Here is a 16,874-nt window from a genome sequence, read left to right as displayed (position 1 = left end):
TAGTCGTGTAGTAGCCCATGTCCCTGAGTGTACCGTGTGGTGCTCACTCGTATGGCTGGTGACTTGGGGCCTTTGGTACTTTCCGCTCCTCGATGGCGGTGGCGGTCCCTCGCGTGTGACTGAGCCTCCGGGCTTTCTATGGCCAGAGGACCTGAAATCCCCTGCCGTGTGGTTTCTGCTGCTGGATGTATAATCCCCACAGCCTCGGACTCCAGTGTCCGGTTCTCTGCGTCTTCTGCCAGGACGAGCTCTGCTCCAGTCCCTGGTCTTCAGCTCCTGGCTCCTACAGAGCTCCTTGCTGGTGCTCTGTCCCTTTCTCTGGAACTAACTTGACTCTCTAACCCCGCCCCAGACCCAGTTTATAAAGGGCACGTTCCTCCCCTCCCTGGACTGGGGCAGGAGGTGTGGCATGCAATAATGCTCCTGACCAGGAAAACCCATGCTCGCTCTCAAACATGGTATTTCTACCACTGTGGCAACCAGACCCCTGGGGTGCCACACAAACATGCACGCACACACACAGTACGCAGACATGCACGCACACACAGTACGCAGACATGCACGCACACACACACAGTACGCAGACATGTACGCACACACACACAGTCACGCACGCACACACACAGTGCGCACGCACACACACAATACGCAGACATGCACACACAATACGCAGACATACACACATACAATACGCAGACACGCGCACACACACAATACGCAGACATGCGCACACACACAATACGCAGACATGCACACACAATATGCAGACACACACACATAATACGCAGTCACACACACACAATACGCAGACACACACACAATACACAGTCACGCACACACACACAGTACACACACACACAGTACGCAGACACGCACACACACAGTACGCACACAGACAATACGCAGACATGCACTCACACACAATACGCAGACATACGCACATACAATATGCACACACGCACACACACAATACGCAGACACGCGCACACACACAATACGCAGACATGCACACACACACAATACGCAGACACACACACACATAATACGCAGTCACACAATACGCAGACACTCACAATATACGCAGACACGCACACACAATACGCAGACACGCACACACACAATATACGCAGACACGCGCACACAATACGCAGACAAGCACACACACACACAATACGCAGACACGCACACACAATACGCAGACGCGCATACACAATACGCAGACAAGCACACACGCACACAATACGCAGACACACACACAGAGCACAGACATGCGCATGCACACGGTATGCAGGCATGCACACATATACACACATGAACATGGTTCACAGATATACACACACAATACGCAGACACGCACAGATACATACACATACATATTTGAACACATTCTTAAAAACACATATAAAACAGACATAAATATATATACACAGTCATTATTATTATTATTATTATTATTAATAATTTATATATATATATATAGTCATACACACTGACATACACAGACATTCACATCTTACATGCACACACACATAAGAAATATTTTTTATATGGGGATTGGGGAAGCTCGCTCACCTGACCCCTGGCCTGTGTCCTCCTGTCCAGCTCCTCAGTCATATGGCAGTGCAGGGCCTCATGCGTGTCACATGGCCCTGGACCATCAGGGGGGCCCTCTCACCGTTAGGGCCCGGGCCGCTTTCCCGGCATCTGTGCCGGGCCTCCGGTGCTGTTCAAGCCCTGCTCTGCTTCATGCAGCAGCAGTCAGTGTGCGGTCAGTGTGCTGCTGCTCCACCAATCAGGCCCAGTGCTGTCACTTTCCAGACATGGCCGCGCGCTGTGCGGTTGTGTCTGGTAGTAATGACGCGGCAGGTGCGACACACAAGCACAATTAAAGGCGCAGTGTCGCCCCTGCGTGTCATTACTACCAGATACAGCCGCACTGCACACAGCGCGCAGCCATGTCTGGAAAGTGACAACACTGGGCCTGATTGGTGGAGCAGCAGCACACTGACCAGCACACTGCTGCTGCTGCATGAAGCAGAGCAGGGCTTGATCAGCACCGATGGCCCTGCACAGATGCCGGGGAAGCGGCCCGGGCCCTGACGGCGAGTGGGCCCCCCTGATGGTCCAGGGCCCCAGCACTTGCCCGGGTATGCCGGGTGCTGACGCCGGCCCTGGCTGGATGAAAGATGCAAGAGTCTGTCTGGATCCCAGAAACTCACTCAGCTTTTATGCACACACACTGATTACAAGCAAACAGATCACAGGTGAGGATGTTGCCTTTAGTAGCCTTTAGTAGCCATTCAAACCCATTTGTGTCAAATTCTGTGCATGTTATCAGGCCAAAATCACCAGGGTATGTGAACTTTTGATCAGGGTCATTTGGATGTTTTTGGTTTAAGATTTAAAAAGACATAGTACAGTAGTTTGACAATAAATGGCTTCACCCAACCCATAACCATGAGTGGAGAAAAAGTTTTTTTGTTATCATTCATATTCTCTGTAACAAGGCTAAGAAAGCAAAAATTCTGCTGGGGTATGTAAACTTTTGAGCACAACTATATATAAAAAAGGTCAACTAAGTACCTTGTAGTAATTTATGTAAAAAATATAATTTATTTACTTACTGGAGGGTATGCATTGATTGCTTATATTCTAGGTTATATTTGTCTGTTAATGGCCACAGTGTGAATGTACACCTACCTACTAGACTTTTTCCACCAGGTATGCCAACCTATGTTTTCTAGTTTTGCTTTAGGTCTTTATACTTTGTACATTTGGGGATGTGTGCCCCCTCAACACCCTTTTGGACACACCTTGTCGTAGTGGGATGGCTTTTACGCTTTTTCATTAAAATATAATATCATCAAGTACCCTATGTTGTTTACATGTATTACTATTATTTATCTACTTACTGCAGGGTATCTATTCATTGTTTTCATTCTAAGTTACATAAGGTATATTTCTTGTAAGAATGTGAACATGTCAGCTCTTCTGTCAAGCCAGTTTTAATTCCAGTTTAATTATGTTGTTCCTCTATTATTCCTCCTACAAATGTACAGTATGTTACCATTGTACTTGTCAAAGGTGTGTGCCTCTACATAGTGTGAAGGTTATGACTGCCAAAGCTCATTCACACAGGTAACGTACCAACAAGGGAAACAAACACCTGAATCTGACAGGTCCCTGTTCAGACTAGTAAAATCGCTTCTCTGACCCTGGTCTGTCCATGCCTGACTGTGGAGGTTGGCACCCTAAGATAACGCAATGGTGCCCCCGCTCGACGGTGGCATACCCTGAATGTCTTTAGCAATTCCTAGTATCACTAGAGTAGTAGTTCTCTAAGGAGTAAAGAAATCACACACAAAACAACTGCAACCAACACAAACTACAGCTTAGAGAATGAATCTAACAAAGTCTTTCACCAGCAGGAAATACCAGTAGGGAAAAGTATTTAAAGCTGCACCCGAAAGGTGATAGGACAGACAAACAGAGTAAATCTAAAACACCTGTTACCCAAAATCGACTGAAACAAAGATAACAGAACTAAAACACCCAAAAAAAAGGTGTATCTGTGGTGGCGCCGCGGAAAGAGGCGTCAACCAAAGAACACAGAATCAAGGGTTCAAATCCAGAAGCATGACACTGAAAAAGGAAGTGCCTATTTGACTTTGTCACTCCCCCCGCCAGAGGGAACATCCAATTGTCAATTTATTCATAAACTTCTAGGAGGAATAACTGAGGAACGACACAGCAAATAAATTATAAGAAAATATGCTGCAGAATATTTTTTTATGGGTACTACAATTATTTATGGAAATGTCAGCAGGACTAGCAGGTCCTCTTTGTACTGGAATATAGTACTGAATTATTCTCTTATCGCTCTCTGTATTCTCCTGACTACATTATAATAGTACATTTCAGGTTGAGGACTAATATTTTAACATTTGTGATTCTTCAACTGTGTCTTTATCACTCACATAATGTTTTAATGAACCATTTGGCACAAAAAAAAACTTGCTGCCACTTACTGGCTGGTGTTTAAGGCCTCACTTATCATCCGGCCAGTCAAGGCATAGCGATCCAACCCAGAGAAGAGCTGATTGAAGAATCGTGGGTGCCCTTTTGATCAAAATAATGTAATCAATCTACTTAATTTATATCATAATGACCAAACAATTATCCAATCGTATTGCAGAGCTATGGATCAGGGGTCATCAGAACAACCTGTTTTAACACTCAGCCTGATGATGTCTTTGCAGTAACCCAGCAAAACATCTTGAGATTCTCCTTCGCTCCGGAGACTTAAATCAAGAATGCGCTTTAGCTCCTCTGGTTCCATCCATTCGCAGACCTATAATAGCAAGAGATGGAGAAGATATTGACCAGAGCTCCATATATAACTAACTGCGAGCTCTTGGCTGGCGAATAGGTTATAAAGAAAAATAAAAAGCCTTATTTGTCTAGCATATTAGATATTGTAATTGGATATGTCCTATACGGAGTTCTGAGGTATCAAAGGCCCCTCAGCCCCTAGTACCTCAAGACACCAGTATTAGAAACTGTAAACTGCAGTTAAGGGATTTGGTGCAGATGTTGCATTAAAGCTTCCTCTTGTTACAGTTTAGTGCATGTGTGTATATATATATATATCCATCTTGATTTATTCAGTATTGCGTGTGAGCGCCAAGTACCGAAATACATGCACTAATATGCTTGTGCTTCTATCAGTGAGGTTATGTTCTGCCACTCTGAATCATCAAGATCCGCTGCTGGCAGCTCTCTTTGCAATTGCTGACCGATGACGTCCCAGATGTGGGCGATGGGAGACAAGTCTGGAGATGTTGTAGGTCATGATAGCACTTTTAGGCCATGCAGGCTGCTCAACATATGGCCTGGCGTTGTGTTGAAAAATGGATCCTGGGACACTTTCAAAGTCCATCAAGAAGGCATTTTCATGGCATTACCACTTGGTCCCCAAGCCAGTCTCCGGCTATCATTGTATCCAAGACAAGAGAACAAAAGAAGGACTCAGCATTGAAGAGTACAGACCTCCATTCCAGCATCCATTGCAGTCTTGCTCTGTAACATGATAGCCATTGGGAGTGGTGGTGTGTGGTCAATGGACCACCTGTATCTGGACGTCTGGCTCATAGCCCAGTGTCGTATAAATGCCTTCTTATAGTTTGTGTAGACACTGTTTGATGCCTTAGGCTTGGTATGTGACATCCAATTTCACTTGCAGTACAGAATGAATCACTACATGTCATACATTAAATCTGACAAGTCCACATGAGCAGTGCCACAAAGAGGCCTACACAAGGAGTCATCACACAGGATCTACTCCCGGGATTGTGATTTGTTGTGGCATAATGTATAGTCTTTATTCCAGCTCAGTGGTATGGTCATTTCTTCAAAACGTCCCCTGAGTAATTTTTCTACCAAAAAACACCAGGCCGCATGTTGCTTGTGCTGCTGTGCGTAGCCTAAATGTGCTACCATGGCCTGCAGCGGTTCTGGACTTGTCTTACGTCAAGCACATCTGAGATATCATCGGTCAGTAAATGCAAAAGGAGCTGCCAGCAGCGGATATTGATTTGCCCAAGTGCATTCAGTGTAGCAGAACATTCCTCAGACCACCATTACTAATCTCACTGATAGAAGCCAAGGAGTGTAAGTGCGGGATTCCTGCACGTGGCGCTCATACTCAATACTGAAAAAAATGAGATGTTTTGAAAATCTAATTTCCATGATTCCATGACTTTTCCTTCTTGGTATTGTAATTTCAATGTTGAAGAGTGTATATTATGTTTTATTCTAGCATCACCAGTCCTGTGGAGTCATGTGGATGACGCGCCCCCTAGGACCGTGGGGTACTCACCACCGGGTCGGTCGGTTCCTTGGGATTGTCACGGGGGCTTGACCCGGTCCGGGGCCCTAGGCGGTCATTAAAAAGCAAGGACAGTTTGTTTAGGGGAAAAGTTTTGTGACACCACCTGTGGTGTGCGGCTATAGGGGGCCGCCGCTGCTATTCAGATCCACTGGGGCTGATGGTGACACAGCTGAGATAGTGCAGCTCTCCTAGGGCAGAGCTAGGCCCCAGGGGAGTATATTGGATGGATGTTGGGGTGCAGGACTGAGGGTGCAGATAATGACCAGACGACACAAGAATGGCGGTGTCCTGTACCTTTACTTGAGGTTTGCTGGAGCAGACCGGGGCACTGATCACAGAAAGTAATGGAGATCCGGGTGGCCTAGAAGCAATTTGGGGATCCACCTCGCCAGGTGGAGTTGTAGGCCTTCCTTATGCGCTGTCCTCTTTGGCCCTGCTGCCTAAAGCTATGCTGCGGCCCTCTTTCCTGAGCAATCATTAAATCTTTACCCGTATGGCAGGCAGCTTGAGCCTTTTTCAGGCGTCGCTCCATCGTGGCGGCTCCGAGCTCTAGTATGCTGCTGAGCCTCCGGATTTAGCTGCCGGGACTTTAGTACTCGAACAACCACGGACTCCGATGTCCGGTTTCTGGCGCTTTTTTCTGGGGCGAGCTTGGTCACAGCTCCCCTCCCCAGGTTCTCTCTCGTCGCTCTCCCGTCTCCAACTGACTTTTCTAAACCACGCCTCCAGGCTCCAATCTAAAGGGGAAGCTCCCCTGAAACCGGGTTAGAGCTCCCCCTTCTGGTCTGGAGCCAGGAAATGTGTTGGATGCTGGTGTTACCTGATAAGGGGACCCCTCCTTTCTTCCAGGCATGGCATCATTCCCTGTGAGGGAGGCAATGCCAATGTGGCAACCAGCTCCTGGGGTGCCACATTGACATGAGTTTTACAGCAGTTGATCATCTCGATACCACACAGTATTTTCCATAATATACTTCTTACCTTACAATTCCTATCCGTGCCTTTCTGCACACCCTCCTCCATTATTATCTTAAAAGCCTCTTTTAGGAATTCATCTCCAGTTTCGTGATCCTGCAGGGAAGAGCTTTTTCTTGCCATTGCCGAGCTCAGTTGGAAACCTTGAAAATATATATTAATATGGCTTTTTTCATTATTCGCATCAGTTCATCACTAGTTATCACTGACAAGTTCCCTTTAAACCTGTGGATTGCTGTACAGACATGAAGCAGCGCTCCTCCTGCCCTATAACTTAATACTATGCATTCAGGTACCCCGTCTGCCACCCCTGGCACTGTGCAGGATACAACAGACGTCAGCATTTATGCAGAAGACGTCTCATGGACGGCTCGGATTCTTTTTGTGCTCCTATCGAGCAGATATTTGCAAAGATTTGTGGTTTACAGGATTCCTTCTCCCCATTATTTTGTATGTTTGGAATCTTTTTCAAATACATTTTAATTTAATAAATACCTTTTAGAAGTGGATTCTGTCCCCTCTGTCGCCGTGTAATGGACACAAATCTACATAGACTTCTGGAAATATCCATTTGATATACAACTGATCTGTAATTCTGAACAATACAGGGAAACTGATGACAGGATAAAGGGTCATTTATTTTTACACAAATAATTTTGCACTCCTATTATTCTATATGGACACCAGGTATGAGCAGTGCACAGGGAGCTAAGAAGGGGATCCAAAAGTGCGGCATGCCCAGAGGTGTTACATACTGGCCACCCTGCCATGCTATACATTGCTGCCCCCCGGCTATAGACTAGTGCTAATTGGTTGCATTAGACTCCTGGAAATAGTAAGCTCCTGTGACAGAAATTCCTCAAAGGGAAATTATCAATTTACCATATCAGTTCAAATATAGGGCATTGCTTTCAGCTTCAGTCCATAATATGCATCCACTCTGAACAGGTGCCCTGGGTCGCTGCCTACTTTGCCTACCCCACATCCTCTCCAAGCCAGTGTGTAGAGGTCAAATTCAATATTACTAGATTTAATGCTATTGTAATATAATTGCAGTTTTTTTCCAAAAGATAATGAAAAACATAACACATAAGATCTAGAAGAAGAAAAAAATATATATTTTGACATTCATTAATGACAATTAATGAGACTTTGAAAGCAACTCATTAAATTCTGCCATTTTTATCAATAAACTGTGTTTAACTAGTAATCATTGGGCACCAAAGCAGAAGATATAATGGCGCCTGACTCCACCATGACTATTTGTACAGTTCAGGACACAAAAAGTTCATGATTGTTACTGTCCAGTCCCTGTCTTTTCCTTCGTTCATTCCTTTATCCTTTCCCCTCTGTATTCTTTGCAGTACCTGCATCTCACCATGGGCCGCCGTGGCTCTTAGGCTCCATAATAGCTGCTATGCCTGGCACCCCGCTACTTATATCTATGACAATGAACTAATACAGGTGAAGTTGGAGTCTGTTTTACCTGCCTCTGGTAGAGAAGGAAACCTGCAGATATGTGATTAAACATGAGACCTACAAGGAGCAAAGTACAACAGAAGAGTCCAGAGGATCATATTTCTTACATGTCTGTAAATGTTCACATTGTAATTGCATGTGAATCTAGGAGAAATGGCTACACGTTACTGTTTTGATCAGGTTCTATGTTATGTGAAAAAGGAAGAACAACCCTTGTAGTGGACAACCAATTCTATCAGTAAGTAAAGATAAAGGAGATTTAATAAAAAAAAAACTTTCTAATAATTTATTAATCCTTTATGACTGCTCACCCAGTATGTGTCCCAGGCAGTTGTGTAACTAGAGTCTGAAGGGCACCAGTGCAAGATTTGGACCGGGGCCCCCCCCATCCTAGTATATGTCCCCCTTTCTGCCACTGTTTTTTAATGTATAAAAAAAAATAAACCATTATACTCACCAGGTGCATACATAGACATCATGGGGCCCCATAGCAGAAGTATAATGCACTCACCATAGTTTTCCCCATAGTATAATGCACCCCCATAGTCCTACATATAGTATAATGCACTCCCCATAGTCCTTCATATAGCATAATGCACCCCTCATAGTCCTCTATATAGAATAATGCACGCCCATAGTCCTCCATATAGTATAATGAGCCCCCATAGTCCTACATATAGTATAATGTACTCCCCATAGTCATTCAGATAGTATAATGCACCCCTCACAGTCCTCCATATAGAATAATGCACCTCCATAGTCCTCCATATAATATAATGCGCCCCCATAGTCCTTCATATAGTATAATGCACTCTCCATAGTCCTCCATACAGTATAATGCACCCCATAGTTCACCATATAGTATAATGCACCCCATAGTCCTCCATATAATATAATGCACCCTCCATAGGCCTCCATATATATTGCACAGCCCATAGTCCTCCATATAGTATAATGCACAGCCCATAGTCCTCCATATAGTATTGTGCACCCCATAGTCCTCCATATAGTATAATGCCTCGATATAATACACAGCCTGCAGTATGGACACATTAAAGGTTTGATTATGTCACAACTAATAAAAGTTAGACAAGAAACAAAAAGAAATTTGATGGATAAACTACTTTTTGCTGGAGTAGGCACACAAAATATATCCACATTGTAGCATCGGCGTCTCTGCCTTCTGCCGGGCAGAGACGCCGTTCCCCTCACCGCCGCGGTCCTGGTCCGGCGTCTTCCTGCTCCCCTCCTGCTGTTGCTGTGGCGCGCACTGCGCGTAGCTTCCCGGGCACTGTGCTTAGGGCGCGCGCTCCCTCCCTCTTAAAGGGGCCGCGCGCACCGTCCTAAAGAGTCCCCGGCCTATGGCCGGAGGACTTCCCCTATATAAGGCACCTCCTCCAAAATGGAGGTGCCTGTGCAAGGTTGTTGTTCCATGTGCTAACACTTGCTTCAGCCCTCAGGTCCCGCTGCTTGTCAGTTCTGCCCGCCAGTCTGTCTAACAGTCCAGCCCGCCAATTTGTCTAACAGTACAGCTCGCCTACCTGCCTGTTACCTGTCGTGCCCGCCAGCCAGCCTACCCGGAGCACCTGCCTGTTACCTGTCGTGCCCGCAAGCCAGCTTACCCGGAGCACCTGCCTGTTACCTGTCGTGCCCGCCAGCCTACCCGGAGCACTTGCCTGTTACCTGTCGTGCCCGCCAGCCAGCCTACCCGGAGCACCTGCCTGTAACCTGCCGTGCCCGCCAGCCTGCCAACCCGGAGCACCCGTCTGGCTATCTGCCGAACCAGCCTGCTTATCTACCCGGACCACCCGTCTGCCTTCCTGCCGTTCTCATCCTCTGTACCGGTCTGTTCCTGCCACCTGACCCATGGGAGTCACCTGCTCTCACACAAGGTCAGTCCCAGAGTGGCACCTGTTTCACCTGCCCGGTTCCTCCCTGGTTCATGGAGTCGACTAAGCCGCCTTGTGATGTTGGTCAGGCTGAGTAGGCACTTAGTCACGCCCCTCTGGTCCCTCCTTGCACCGAAGCACAGAGGTTCCACCACCCAGACCCTTAACACACATTATATACAGGACTAAAAGTAGTGAGTGGGAGTAGAGATAATATACAACTATTTAAAGCTTGGGTGAATCAAATAGTGGGAGAGGATGTAGGGAAAAAATATGGTCAGGTTGGCAGGAAGTTCGGAAAAATATCCTGAGTGAGGTTTGGAGAGATACGCAATATAGGATTATGCATAGAGCTATATTAGCATTTAATATACCACCATCAAGTAAAATGAAAGACCGCCTAACGCAGTGCCCAAAATGTTTGCTTAAAGACTTAGATTTGTTACATGGGTTGTGGAGTTGCCCAAAAATACAAGTAGTCTGGAACAATATAAAGGGTTTGCTAGACAATATGGCTGAGTGCCCACTATGCGTTTTTCAAGCCTTTTTGCCGCGGAATTTCCGCAGCGAAAACGCTTAAAAAATACTTGGTAATACGTGCCCCATGGTCCCCAATGATGATCCGCATGTGCTGTGCACATGCTGCGGAAGTTTCCGCTGCGGATTATCATTGCGGAAAAATACGCAGCATGTCCATTAATTTTGCGGACATGCAGCGTAATCGCCGCCATTGACTTGCATTGGTTTGCGTGACATCCGCATCACTGCATCTGCACAAGCGGATATCACACTGTTCAATGTGCGGATGGTACCCAGGTCTGGAGGAGAGGAGACTCTCATCCAGACCTACTGTAGGTACCATAGAAACTGTAAAAAAAGAATTTAAAATAAAAAATAAAGATTATACTTACCTTCCGATGTCCTCCCGGTGTTTTCTCCCCTCTGTCTGGTCTGCTGTATGGGTCGCGTTGTTGTGAAGGACCTGCCATGACGTCATTGAGTAATGTGACCTGTGACATGACTCAATGACGTCACCGCGAGCCGCCCAAGACACCGGACGCAGCAGAGAAAACACCGGGAGGACTTCGGAAGGTAAGTATAATCCTTTTTTTTTTTTACCATTCTTATTCTTTTTTTTTTAACTAACTTGGTCACACTACTATAAATCCATGCCGGTTGCATGGATTTATATAGTGTGACCAAGTTGACAAACACTTTCCAAGTGATGCTAAAATCGCTTGGAAAAGAGCTTGATAACCCGCATGCAGAAATGCATGCAAAGACGCCTCACAAACGCTTCTACCTGGCGGGAAAAATGCATGTAAAATCCGCATGTGTTTTTCCTGCCAGGGAGAAGCGGAAAAAATATGCTGCATTTCTGCATCGTGGGCACATAGCCTATGGGCATTGGAAATGTTGCACTGCACCCCCTACCTTTTTTTCCATATTTGTTCGGGGAAGGGAGATAGGGATATACAGCAGAGAAAGGGAAAAAAGGAAAATTTGACACCTTTATTCCATTCAGTATGTCTTATAACAAAAAGAAGCATATTAAGACTCTGGTTAAATGAATGCACCCCGAACAGGAAAGTTATAATAAGTCAATTGAAAGAGTTGTTTCATCTGGAATGGTTAGAAGCAGAACGTGACAAAGAAAAAATGATAAGAACACTTATGATAAAATGGAAATGTTTTTTGCTTAAACATTATACAAACACACCAGGTACTTACTAGAAGACATAGAGGGGACTCTGGGAAAGCTAAAAGTACTATGAGCTCATGCTGTTGACTGAATGTTTATTAATAGCTGGAAGATAAAGTAGGGTTATTTTAAAAAGGAAAATAAAAGTGTTGCACAAGGAGAGAGGAAAGGAAAGATTCTATGTATGTGAATTTTGATTATATCTTTTGTTTTATCTGCATGTGGGGGGAGGGGAAGATAATTTGGGCTTGATTTATCACATATATTTGTTGTTATGACCATACAACTAGATGACAATTGTAAATGATAACCAAAGGGATTGTAAAAGTTTATTATGTGTCTATATAAGTTAAAAATTAATACAAATTATTATTTTAAAAAAAAATACACAGTCCATATCCTTCATATAGTATAATGCATAGCCCATAGTCATCTATGTAGTATAATGCATAGCCAATAGTCATCCATAAAATATAATGCACAGCTGTTAGTCATCCATGCTGTATAATGTACAGCCCATAGTCCTCCATATATAATGCACAGCCCATATCCTTCATATAATATAATGCACAGCCCATAGTCATTCATGTAGTATAATGCAGAGCCCATAGTTATCCATGTAGTATGGCCACTCCAAAACATTGACTTTGTTATCCTTAAGCCACTTTGTTACCATTTTGGCAGTATGCTTTGAGTCATTGTCCACTTGGAAGACCCATTTCCGCCCAAGCTTTAACTTCCTGGCTGATGTCTTGAGATGTTGCTTCAGTATTGCCACATAATCTTCTTTTCTCATGATGCCGTGCATCAGTCCCTCCTGCAGCAAAACAACCCCACAAGATGATGCTGCCACCCCCGTGTTTCACAGTTGGGATGGTGCTTTTAGGTTTCCAAGGTTCTCCCTTTTTCCTCCAAACGTAACGATGGTCATTATGCACAAAGAGTTCAATTTCAGTTTCATCAGACAACAGGACATGTTTCCAAAAATTAAGGTCTTTGTTCCTGTGTGCATTTGCAAACATTAATCTGGCTTTTTTATGTTTCTTTTGGAGTAATGGCTTCTTCCTGGCAGAGTGGCCTTTCAGCCCATGTTGATACAGTACTCGTTTCACTGTGGTTACTGACACAATCTTACCAGCTTCCGCCATCATCTTCACAAGGTTTTTTGCTTTTGTCCTTGGGTTGATATGCATATGTCGGACCAAAGCACGTTCATCACTGGGACACAGAACCCGTCTCCTTCCTGAGCAGTATGATGGCTGGACATTCCCATTTTATTTGTAAATAATGGTTTGTACAGATGAACGAGGCACCTTCAGGTATCTTGAAATTGTACCCAAGGATGAACCAGACTTGTGCAAGTCCACAATTCTCTTCCTGATATCTTGGCTTATTTCTTTAGACTTTCCCATGATGCTACACAAAGAAACAGTGTGTTTCAGGTGTGCATTAAAATACACCCACAGGTGTGTCTCTAATTAACTCAGATGTTGCCAAAAAAGCTTCCAAACACATGACATCATCATATGGGCAGTCCAGAATTTTTTAATGGCATAGCAATCTTAGTGTATGTAAACGTTTGACTTTGCAGTAAGTAATAAAAATGCCTTAATACATTCTCTCTCTCTCTCATTATTCTGGCATTTGGCAAATATTAAAAATTATGGTAATCCTAATTGACCTAAAACGAGAAATGTTTATTCTGATTTCATGTCAGATATTGAGGAAAACATGCATATGTGTCTTTTATATAGTGTATGTAAACTTCTGGTTTCAACTGTGTATATAAACATCGCTGCATATAGCAAAAATCGCGGTCTCCTTCGAAGCCTGGTACATGCAGGATTTCAAAGGGGCTGTATAATGACAGGCACGGGACATCAGCAGACCTCCAGCTGTCATGACAACCCATTGGCGACTCACGATCATGTCACGGGTGCGCCGATGGGCGGAGAGTATGAAGCACATGCATGCCTTCATGTGCTAAATGCCGCTCTCAGAGATTGTTAACCTGTTAAATGCCACTGTCAATCACAGGAGGCACACCGTTGCACCAGCGACTGTTAGCAGCAGGTTCTGGCTGTAATACACAGCCATACTCTGGCTTCCTACTTGTGCCATACATGTACGGCGAATGTCGTGAAGGGGTTAAACTCCATCTTTTACAGTTGAGTGCTGTGTGAATAAGATGGTACAGGGAAATGCAGCTGTAGTATACTATGGCTGTGTGCGTAAACCCAGCAGGGTGTTTTGGAGTGGATTGGGGTGCGTGCTCTAATTATCGCCATCTCCCATTTATCAGCAATGGCTCAATGGCTGCATCTGTGTATTTGCTGTAGAGATTTAGAATTATGTTTTATTTTTTAAGCTTTTATCATCAAGTAAACAACACGAATTTGATCTTTTTCCCAGAAAGATTATTGCAATAATTCCAAACTACATTTTTATGCCTGGGAATGTAGGTCTGGTGTTACAGGACAGAATTCAGAACATGCCGTACTCCACAGTGACGTCATCTCTGCCCAATATAAGATGCCTTCCAATTCTAAGCACATAGACAGACATCATATACATAACAGATCTACATATTGCAATTTCCACATGGAACACCTGCACAGGGAACTGTCAGGTCAGCTGCTGGTATACTGGGACTTACAGACACTAAGAAGAGCTTTGCAGCTGCTGTTAAACAGGGACCTAGAGACATTAAGGCTGTGTGCCCACGATGCATTTTTTAAGCGTTTCCGCAGTGGCAAAAACGCTGCAGAAACGCTTAAAAAACGCTTGGTAGAAGGCCTGCCATATTCCCCAATGATAATCCGCATGTGCTGTGCACATGCTGCGGAAATTTCCGCTGCGGATTATCATTGCGGAAAAAAACGCAGCACTACCAATTATTTTGCGGAAGCGCTGCGTTTTCACCATCATTGACTTGCATTAGATCGCATAGATTACGCATCACTGCATAAGTAGATGCGCACTCCATAAGTTCTAATGTGCGGATGGTACCCAGGTCTAGAGAAGAGGAGTCTCTCCTCCGGACCTGGGTACCATTGAAAACTGTAAAAAAAAGAATAAAATAAAAAATCTATATATACTTACCTTCTGGCGGCCCGCGGTGCGCTCCTCCTTGCTTGGCAGCAGTTCGCGATGGAATGAAGCACCTGCGCTGACGTCACAGTAATGTGACGGGTCATGCGACGCTGACGTCGGCAGGTCCTTCACTCTATCGCTGCCGGCAGCCGGGACGGAGGGAATCAAGACTGTGGGGGCCATCGGAGCATAGGCGGATTATAATGAGGACGATCTGGGCTACCGCTCGGGGCCCCGAGGCTCCAAGGGGCCCGGCGCTCCTGGGTGTCTATGGCCTGATTGTCCTCATTATATGTGCGGCGCCGCGGCACATACCGGCAGACAGTGGCGGGGGGGTAGGAGACACGGCCCTGTGCGCGGCCGTGTCTCCTAGCTGTGACGTCACGCAGTGCGCGCCCGGCCTGCAGTGCTACACCGGAAAAGAGCAGGACTGGAGCCGAGACGGGGGATGGTGAGTGTGTGTGTGTGTATATATATGTGTGTGTGTGTGTGCAGGCAGATATCATTGTGTGATGTCTGTTTATATGTATTTTTGTGTTTCAAATGTGTTTATGCGTGTATGTATATGTCTGTATATGTTTGTGTGCGTGCGTGACTGCGTGCGGCCTCCTGCTGAGCATAGATGGCGCCGTGCGGCCTCCTGTCTATGGGGGGGGCACCGTGCGGCCTCCCGCTGTGTATATATGGCGCCGTGCAGCCTCCCGCTGTGTATAGATGGCGCCGTGCGACCTCCCGCTGTGTATAGATGGTGCCGTGCAACCTCCCGCTGTGTATAGATGGCGCCGTGCAGCCTCCCGCTGTGTATAGATGGCGCCGTGCAGCCTCCCGCTGTGTATAGATGGCATCGTGTGCCCCCCTGCTGTGTATAGATGGCGCCGTGTGGCCTCCAGCTGTGTATAGATGGCGCCGTGCGGCCTCCCACTGTGTATAGATGGTGCCGTGCGGCCTCCTGCTGTCTCTTGGGGGGGACGCCATGCGGCCACCTGATGTCTCTGGGGGGGGGCGCCGTGCGGCCTCCCGCTGTGTATAGATGGCGCCGTGCGGCCTCTCTCTGTGTATAGATGGCGACGTGCGGCCTCCCGCTGTGTATAGGTTGCGCCGTGCGGCCTCCCATGGTGTATAGATGGCGCCGTGCGGCCTCCCGCTGTGTATAGATGGCGCCGTGCGGCCCCCTGCTGTGTATACATGGAATCGTGTGGCCTCCCGCTGTGTATAGATGGCATCGTGCGGCCCCCTGCTGTGTATAGATGGCGCCGTGCTGCCTCCTGTTGTGTATAGATGGCGCCGTGCGGCCTCCTGCTGTCTCTGGGGGGGCGCCTTGCGGCCTCCCGCTGTGTATAGATGGCGCCATGCGGCCTCCTGCTGTGTATAGATGGCTACGTGTGCTCAATATTGAGTCATACAATTAATGTAAGGCTAAGTGCTCATGATGCAGAAATGCTCCGGATTTTTCCTGAGCGTTTCTGCATCTCCCTGGCAGAAAAAACGCATGTGGATTGTACATGCGGATTTTACATGTGTTTTTCCTGCCAGGGACATGCGGATGTGAAGCGTTCTTCACATGCATTTCCGCATGTGGGTTGACAAGCGATTTTAGCATCACTTGGAAAGTGCTTCACAACTTGGCCACACTATATAAATCCATGCAACCGACATGAATCTATATAGTGTGACCGTAAAAGAATGGTAAAAAATAAATATATAAGTACCTTCTGATGGCCTGCCGACGTCAGCGGTCGTGTGACCCATCACATGACTATATTACGTCACGGCAGGTCCTTTTCAGACCATCGCGAGCTGCCGGCAAGCCAGGACGCATCGGATAAAGACACCGGGGGCCATCAGA

General features: G+C 46.0%; 1 protein-coding gene across 2 annotated transcripts in view; it reads right to left on the bottom strand.

The window, feature by feature from the left end:
• CSAD (cysteine sulfinic acid decarboxylase) overlaps positions 1 to 8,397 on the bottom strand; it is a 77,447-nt gene extending 69,050 nt beyond the window's left edge. The window contains exons 1-5 of one of the 2 annotated variants that reach the window (XM_073662935.1): positions 8,352 to 8,397; positions 7,361 to 7,460; positions 6,872 to 7,008; positions 4,225 to 4,351; positions 4,029 to 4,119 (exon numbers count right to left, since the gene is read on the bottom strand). In XM_073662935.1, coding sequence (XP_073519036.1) covers positions 4,029 to 4,119; positions 4,225 to 4,351; positions 6,872 to 7,008; positions 7,361 to 7,460; positions 8,352 to 8,396 — 500 coding nt within the window. In that variant the 5' untranslated portion in view covers position 8,397. Of the gene's footprint in view, positions 1 to 4,028; positions 4,120 to 4,224; positions 4,352 to 6,871; positions 7,009 to 7,360; positions 7,461 to 8,232 lie in introns of both variants that reach the window. The other variant, XM_073662936.1, reaches the window with a different exon arrangement.
• Positions 8,398 to 16,874: the final 8,477 nt, after the last annotated feature.

Source organism: Phyllobates terribilis, unplaced genomic scaffold, assembly GCF_046119375.1.
Source record: "Phyllobates terribilis strain yellow unplaced genomic scaffold, ASM4611937v1 Scaffold_2__4_contigs__length_985480577, whole genome shotgun sequence".
In the NCBI taxonomy this organism is placed as follows: domain Eukaryota; kingdom Metazoa; phylum Chordata; class Amphibia; order Anura; family Dendrobatidae; genus Phyllobates; species Phyllobates terribilis.
This window is presented reverse-complemented; position numbering and strand designations above follow the sequence as displayed.